The sequence below is a fragment of the Rousettus aegyptiacus genome, unplaced genomic scaffold, assembly GCF_014176215.1.
Source record: "Rousettus aegyptiacus isolate mRouAeg1 unplaced genomic scaffold, mRouAeg1.p scaffold_m13_p_3, whole genome shotgun sequence".
Taxonomy (NCBI): Eukaryota; Metazoa; Chordata; class Mammalia; order Chiroptera; family Pteropodidae; genus Rousettus; species Rousettus aegyptiacus.
In genome coordinates this window covers 10,122,356-10,130,423 of record NW_023416306.1, presented here as the reverse complement: position 1 = coordinate 10,130,423, position 8,068 = coordinate 10,122,356, and the positions used below count along the sequence as shown (strand labels likewise).

At 40.2% G+C, this 8,068-nt stretch overlaps 2 protein-coding genes across 2 annotated transcripts; one reads left to right on the top strand and one right to left on the bottom strand.

Moving 5' to 3' along the window:
* The first annotated feature begins 1,751 nt into the window (after positions 1-1,751).
* Positions 1,752-2,767, top strand: LOC107505140 (olfactory receptor 1Q1). Its single transcript, XM_016134996.2, has one exon. It carries the CDS (start codon positions 1,767-1,769, stop codon positions 2,709-2,711), a length of 945 nt encoding a protein of 314 aa, XP_015990482.2. The 5' UTR covers positions 1,752-1,766; the 3' UTR covers positions 2,712-2,767.
* Positions 2,768-7,084: 4,317 nt separating this feature from the next.
* On the bottom strand, positions 7,085-8,068 carry LOC107505129 (olfactory receptor 1361-like). The gene has a single exon (XM_016134987.2). The coding sequence runs from the start codon at positions 8,066-8,068 to the stop codon at positions 7,085-7,087; it is 984 nt and encodes a 327-aa protein (XP_015990473.1).

Below are 8,068 nucleotides of genomic sequence, written 5' to 3'. Positions count from 1 at the left end.
GAATTCTTAAGGGCTTTCCTATTGAAGAATAATAGACCTGTTCTGTGATAGTCCAAAGGACCCAACACTGTCTAATATAACAGAAACTAGTGTCACCTATTATCAAAAAGTATTTTTACTGATGTGCTGACAACTAGATTGGGTCTCCTTCAATTTTTTTTTTTTTTTTTTTTTGAGAGCTAAAAATTAGAATCCCCTTGATCTAAAAATGGATTTGTCATCTGGTCATTAAAGTCATTTCTTAATATTTCTAATTGTGTCTTCGTTTGACTCCTTTGAGGTTTTTATATCCTGAGCCAATGCATCTGGTGAGTGTTAGGATGGATGAAAGTATTTCTTTCATTTGTTAGGTGGAAGACAGGATAATGGATAAGGTGACATCTTGAAGACAAAATTATTTTGGAAAGAGAAATATACAAGTTGGAAATCTGGAAACGAATTCTCCTAAAATCACTTTTGAGAAGTCTCTGGGTAGGGCACAGGGTATGCATTTTCCAAAATATAAATTTTTGGACCAAACGACCTTTGAAATCTTTTTAGCAGGTGAATGCCTTGGTTCTGTAGCCCATCATCAGGTCTTATTACCACAAATGAGATGCTTTGGTTTTAATTTGAGGAGTTGTGTAACATAATGTCACTAGCACAGCCTTTGGAGACAGATAAACATCACTTTAAGTTCATATTTTGCCCTTTGTAAACTTAAGCTTTCTATGCCTCAGTTTCTTAATTTTAAAACAATAATAATAATGATACCCTCCATGGGGTTATTTTAAGAATTAAATGTGATAATGCAACAAACTCTCTGGTTCAAGGTAAATGCTCTGTAAATGTTAGCTGTAGTGATAGTGATGATATTATTATATTATTCTGGAAAATAATTAAGCAGGTGATCCCCTTAGCAACACCATGTGTAGTTTACTTTGAAGGATAAAAATGTTAGTAACTAAACGGCCTGCTCAAATGTCCAAGTTTATAAAAGTAATTCTTTTGGCAAACAGTATGGAAGTCCCTCAAAAAATTGAAAATAGAACTACCATAGGATCTAATAATTCCAATTCTGGGTATTTAACTGAAGAAAACAAAAACACTAATTTGTAAAGATATATGCAACCCCATGTTCACTGCAGCATTATTTACAATAGCTACAACACAAAAACAACTTAAGAGTCCATGAGGGATGACTGGATACAGATGTGATCTGTATCTTTTATGACTATCCAGCCATGAAAAAGAATGAAATCCTGCCATTTGCAACAATATGGATGACCATGAAGGCATTATGCTAAGTGAAATAAGTGTAATGACATCACACAACATTCGTCGAGTAAGACAAATGTTGTGTGATGTCACTAATATGTGGAATCTAAAGGGAAAAAAAAAACCCTCAGATACAGAGAACAGATTGGTAATGGCCAGAGGCAAAGAATTGGGGGGGATGAATAAAGGGGGTCCAAAAGTATAAACTACCAGTTTAAAATAATTAATTGATGGGGGTGTAATGAATAGTACAGAAACTAGAGTTAATAATACTATATTGCGTATTTGCAAGTTGCTAAGAGAGTAAATCTCCAAAGTCCTCATCACAAGGAAAAACACTGAAATTATGTTTGGGGACAGATATTAACTAGACTTATTGTGGTGACCATGTCACAATGTATACAAATATCAAATCATCATATTGTACACTTGAAATTAATGTACTGTTATATGTCAATTATACCTCAATAAAAAACAACGGTAATTTTTTTTTGTTCTTATTTCAACAGATGGAGAATACTAACTGGACCAGTGTGTCCCATTTTATTCTTTTAGGCATTTCTACCCGCCCAGAAGAGCAGATTCCACTCTTCCTTCTTTTTCTGCTCATGTATGCAATCAACATTTCCGGCAACTTTGCCATCATCACACTGATTATCTCTACTCCACGCCTCCACACCCCCATGTACATCTTCCTCAGTAACTTGGCCTTGGCGGACATCTGCTTCACCTCCACCACGGTCCCCAAGATGCTGCAGAACATGTTCTCTCCTACAAAGGCCATTTCCTACATGGGCTGCTTAGCTCAGACTTATTTCTTCATATGCTTTGCAGCCATGGAAAATTTCCTCCTGGCTGTAATGGCCTATGACAGATACATTGCCATCTGCCAACCTTTCCGCTACCCTATGATCCTGACCAGGATGTGGTGCTTGCAGATGGTGGCTCTGTGCCATATCCTCTCCCATCTTCACGCCCTGCTGCACACCTTTCTCATGGGCCAACTGATCTTCTGTGCAGATAACAGGATCCCCCACTTCTTCTGTGACCTCTACCCTCTGATGAAGATCTCCTGCTCCAGTACCCACCTCAACACCCTGATGATTCACACGGAAGGTGTCGTTGTCATCAACGGAGCTCTGGTCTTCATCATTGCCTCCTATGCCTGCATCATCTCAGTGGTCCTCAGGAAGCCCTCAGCCAAGGGCAAGTGGAGAGCCTTCTCTACCTGTGGCTCTCACCTCACGGTGGTGGCCATCTTCTATGGTACCCTCACAGGGGTCTACTTCCAGCCCCTTACCAGCTATTCAGTGACCAAGGGTCGCATCCTGACAGTCATGTACACAGTGGTGACCCCCATGCTGAATCCTTTCATTTACAGCCTGAAGAATGGGGATGTCAAGGGAGCTTTCAGGAAATGGATGAGCAGAATATGGACTTCCTTCTCTAGATAAAACCCTAAAACAGAGTCCCAAGCTTTAATTTTCTGGGGAAATCATTTTGTCCCTCATATATCTGTTTCCTTCAGAACTTCCTAGAAATTTCTAAATTAAGTACACATCATGGATTTTCTCACTGAATATTGTCCTGAGAGATCCCTTAAACCCAAAGCACATGAAACAATGTACTTAATGTAAAACACTAGCATGGCTTTGATTATAAGAGAGGGCATTTTCTGCATCTGCCATTAAACACCAGGGTTTTAACTCCCAGAGTTAGATGAACGCAACAGAAACCAATTTTGGTTGATTCATAGAGGAAATAGGTTTATTAAAAGTCTATGTGGGACTCATGAATTTTTCAAGAAGATTAAGCAACCAGGCTCAATAAAATGGACAAGAACCACAGTCAAAATCATATCCCAGAACTGGTCTGAAGAGGTCACTATTGTAGTCACTAAACTCTGTTCATTGCCACTTGTATCCTCACCAACATTACTAGGAAAGGTCACCAGGCGTAGCGCTTGGAGGCCTGAAAATGAGGTTTGACCACCTCCAGAAAGGACTGCCCGCTTCTTATTTCTTTGCACCTACACATCTAGATTCAAAATAAGGTGGTACATATGACTGGCCAAGTCTTGGTCACTAACCCATGCTTTAGTTCCCAGGGAAACTGGGAGAACAATGCTACTGCTTTTATTTTCTGTAAGATAGAGGGAGGTGCTGCCTCCCACCAAGATCAATGAAATGAGAGAACCATTTCAATTTGGGAAGAGGGACATAATGACAAATGTCCACTCTATAAGGTCAAGACTTACAGATATTCCAGAATTAAGCACTGTCGCAGCTCTCCAACTTGCATTTTCTTACGCTCATTAGTTCCACTGTTTAGGGATAACTTAAATTCCTTTTGTCTCAACACATTCCTGATCTTTTCTATAGCTGATATGTGAAACTTGTCTATTTTACTGGATATTTATCTGCTAACCAATCAATGCTGGATGTAGAGAACAGGTCCGAGAACCAAGTTATCTACTAAAATGTCAATTCTTCAGTTTCATGGGTGTAGAATTAAAAGCAAAAGGTAAGAGGGGCTTCCCAGGACATGGGGAAGAAGGTACAAGTATGACTAGTTTAGTCCATCAGTCTGGATAAAATTTCTCCTACAGGAAATGAGTGGTTATGGCAATGAGTTGAGAAGGAGCAGAAAGTGTGGTAATTTTGTGTAACGAACTATAAGAAAGGTTTCTTGTAACCTACACATAAGTCTTGTCAAAAATTTATACCACTGAAACAGGTTTAAGAGGCTTTACTTGCTAAGTCTTTGGCTGCACTAAGGTAATAAATTCTTCCAAAATATAGGGGGCCCTGGCACTTATAAGATTATAACAACAAAGAAATAAAGCTAACTATTGGTTAGTTAACTCTGGTTCTTTCCATTTGCCAGAAAGTCTCTTACATATCCAATATTCTTTTTCTGGACTCCACTGTTTCCTCTATTTTATCTTTCGCCTGCTTGACGCACCTCCCTCCTTTCTCTGTCTTCAGCGGCAGGCCCATTACCGATCCCCGTCAGTGTTTACCAACGGACCAGCCTCACCTCTTAGCACTGTAGCCTCTTCAAGAAGTCCCCTTGCTCCCACAGAAAGAGCTCTCTTAAGGTGAAGGAATGGTCAAGAGAGTAAATTAATAAAACATTTTTGAAGAGCAACTGGGAAATGCTATCCAAAAAACCCTGCATTTAGGGGATACTCTTCCAGGAGTTTATCTCGGTGAATGAATACATATAATAAATGAGTATATATTATATATATGAATACACATATATGTTATGTCAACCACTCTCTTGCTTATGACAGTGAAAAGCTGGAAGTAATCTTTTCATATACAACAAAATTTTGGTTCATTGTGTTTGGTAGTTAGATGGTGTTATCTGTTCACAATTCTTCCTTCCTTTCCTGCACTTGCCATGGCTTCGCTGAGGGCAGAATATACATCTCCATCCCATTAACTTGGGACTTACTGTAGTTGGAAGTTTGTGAACAGGCAGAGCAAATGCTGCTTCCAATAAAAAGCGTTTTAATGGGTTTAGATTGTGTGGTTTGCCTTCTTGAACTCTGGCCTTTACCATGAGAAGAAAAGCTCATCTTGTATATCTAGAGCCTTTATGCTTGGGCCTTGGAATGAGAAACACATAGAAGAGACCTGAACTTGACCTGGAGTCTGAGACACAGTTGCCTCTTTTAACCTTCAGACCTCTGAATGAAAAATAAATGTCTGTAGTTATAAGGGCACTGAGGTTTTAGTTCTTATTCAGTACTTTGAAAAACATCACAACCAATACAATACATGTATACTATGAACTGCTATGCAGTCAATAAAAAGAATGAGGCAGATTAATTCCTGGCCTTACTCTAACACTTCACCAATAGCCTTGGGCACATACAGATATCCAATCCTTTCCGTAACAGCTCTTTGTTCTTTTCTCCCATTATTTCTTCATCTGTATGCTATCATTGATGATGATGATAATAATAATAATAGAATATATATATATATATATATGGTATTTACCATGAGCTGCTCACACTGTACCCATCAAATTCTTACAACCTAAAATTACAGATGCTCTTTCCCTCTTCTTTACAAATGCATAACTGAGATAGAGAGTAGTTGAATAACTGTCAAAAATCACTGTAGTGTGAGCTTGGAGAGCTGGTGTTTCTTTTTGTAATGCAAGTGATTAACTTAAGCATCAATTGCTGAGGTATCCACTTCAAAAACTATTTAAATAAACACACTGCCATTCACTTGACTAGATAAAGAGCCAGCACACCACATTTTAACCCCCTCCCTCCAGCCATCTCTGTTTTAGAGATCTGGGTTGATCTCCATTAGGACTGCTTGTTTTTTTTTTATCTTCCCACGCATTAACTTTCTGCTCTTCCATTTTAAACTATCCACCAATAAAGAGCTAACCTATAAAACCCAAGGCCCTCGGGCTTGACCCCAATAAAAGCAGAACCTCAAGAAATTCTCCTTTGGCTCAGGTCCTCAAGTTACATACCACTTTGTCTACCATCTCAAAATTATACTTGAGAAATAGCTATCATCACAGCTTCCACTTACTCTATTACAATTTTATCATAAAATGACTATAATTGTAATTTTTTCCGTGGCATTTCCCTTAATTGCCCTTATCAAAGTCTCCAAAAATCTATATCTTGCCAAATCTAATAATCAACTATCTGTTCTCATCAGTGACTCCTCAACTGCATTTGAGAGAGGGGCCACTCCTATATTCTGGAAATACTCTTTTCTAGGATTCTGACATATCAAATGTCCATGCTGTCTTCCTGCTAATGGCCACTTCTCAGTTGTGTTTGTGATCTCCTCTCCCAGATCTCTAAATGTTGGCGTGTGCAAACATCTCAAGGCTCTGTTCACAGTTCTCTTCTCTTTTCTATATTCTTACTAAATGATTTTATCCAGCCGCATGTCTTCAAATATTATCTACATTTTGCTGTGACATATTCTGTCTCAAGACCTCTCCATGAACCTCAAGGATTATGTGTTTAACTGTGAAAAATCTCCACTTGGGTAGGTCTTACAAAATTAACATGGCCAAAACAGAGTTATTTATTTCGCACCCTCCCACCGTGTCTGCATGTCCCCTACATCCACAAGCCTTCTATATATAAGTAAATAATGATTCGACTCATTTTAACAGTCCATCCTTGATTCTTCCTCGTCCCTTACATATTGTGTCTAGTGTTTCAGTATGTCTAACAGCTATACGTCTCTAAAACTGACTACCTACTCCTGATGTTAGAGCCCCTGTGAAGACCCTCTCCTCCAGCCTCTATGATCAGTGACCTACAGTGTCTTTTATGAAGGGACACAAAAGTTCAGATGAAATAATTCAGTCACTATAAGTATTGAACTACTTATTATTACTGTTAGTTGAGAAGGATGGAGACCATAAAATATCACAATTTTAAGAGTTTAGACTACTCTTCTGTATAATAATGTTGTAACTCACTTTGACTTCTCTACGGAAAATACTACATGTCACACCATCACTAAAATAATCAAAGCTCTGCAGGCCAATAATTTGGTTTAATGATTCCTTCTGCCCCAGATTAGATCTGAAAGAAGAGAGGTTCAGGGTTGGTGATTTAAAAGTATCTTTTCATTTCCAACACGATGAGATTCTAGGTCAGTCAATAAGGACCATAACTATTTATTCCAGAACTTACTTTTCCCCAAATCCAATCTAGAAAGCCAACATGAAAGATTACCCCATAAGAATGTGAACCACATCAGTTACTAGGAGTGTAAACCATAGATTACGAGGCATTTTCAAGTTATATCTTAACTCCGTGGTCTCAGGAGGTGTGCTGCCATTCCCGGTTGGCCCGGGAGCCAGGCTGGAAGCCACCTGAGATGAGGAGTTTCCTGGAAAGCCTTCGGAGAGCTCCTTTTACCTCCTGGTTCCTCAGGCTGTAGATCAGCGGGTTTAGCATTGGGGTGACCACTGTGTAAAAGATGGCAACCTGGCGGTCCTGGTTCAGGTCGTAGCTGGAGGAGGGCCGCAGGTACATGTGGATCACAGAGCCATACAAGAGCAGCACAACCAGGATGTGGGAGCTGCAAGTGGACAGAGCTCTGTGCAGGGCAGCGACTGAGTGCATGCGGGCAATGGCAACGCCAATGCGGGCATAGGAGCCCAAAATGAAGAAGAAAGGGCTGACCACCACAGCGACACCCTCAGTGAATATCAGCATTTCATTGACTACCGGTCGGGTGCAGGAGAGCTTCAGTAGGGGTGTGATGTCACAGAAGAAGTGGGTGACCTGGTTGCCACAGAAGGTTAAACGGGTGACCAACACACTATAAAGGAGGCTGTTGAGGCTGACAACCACCCATGAGGTCAAGGTTATGCGCAGACAGAAGTGACGGCTGATGATGGTAGAGTATCTTAAGGGGTCACAGATGGCAACATAGCGGTCATAGGCCATGGCAGCCAACAAGTGGCCTTCCATGCTGCCCACGGCCATAAAAAAGAAAAGCTGGATCATGCAGTGGTTAAAGGAGATGGTTTTATTCACAGACAGTGTGTGGACCAGCATCTGGGGAACCGTGATGGTGGTGAGAAATATGTCAATAAAAGAAAGCTGGCTGAGCAGGAAATACATGGGTGTCTGAAGCCTGGGGTCTGAGAGGGCAACAATTACTAATAGGGCATTGCCTAAAACTGCCACCAGGTACATGGCAAGGACAATTCCAAAAATAACTGGCTGTATCTCTGGCCAGCTGGACAGGCCCAATAAAACAAATTCAGTTACTTCTGTCCTGTTTCTAGTGGCCAT

Bases quoted from the DNA above. Each gene is read 5' to 3' on its own strand.
- LOC107505129 (XM_016134987.2), bottom strand. From the start codon at position 8,068: ATGGCCACTAGAAACAGGACAGAAGTAACTGAATTTGTTTTATTGGGC.
- LOC107505140 (XM_016134996.2), top strand. From the start codon at position 1,767: ATGGAGAATACTAACTGGACCAGTGTGTCCCATTTTATTCTTTTAGGC.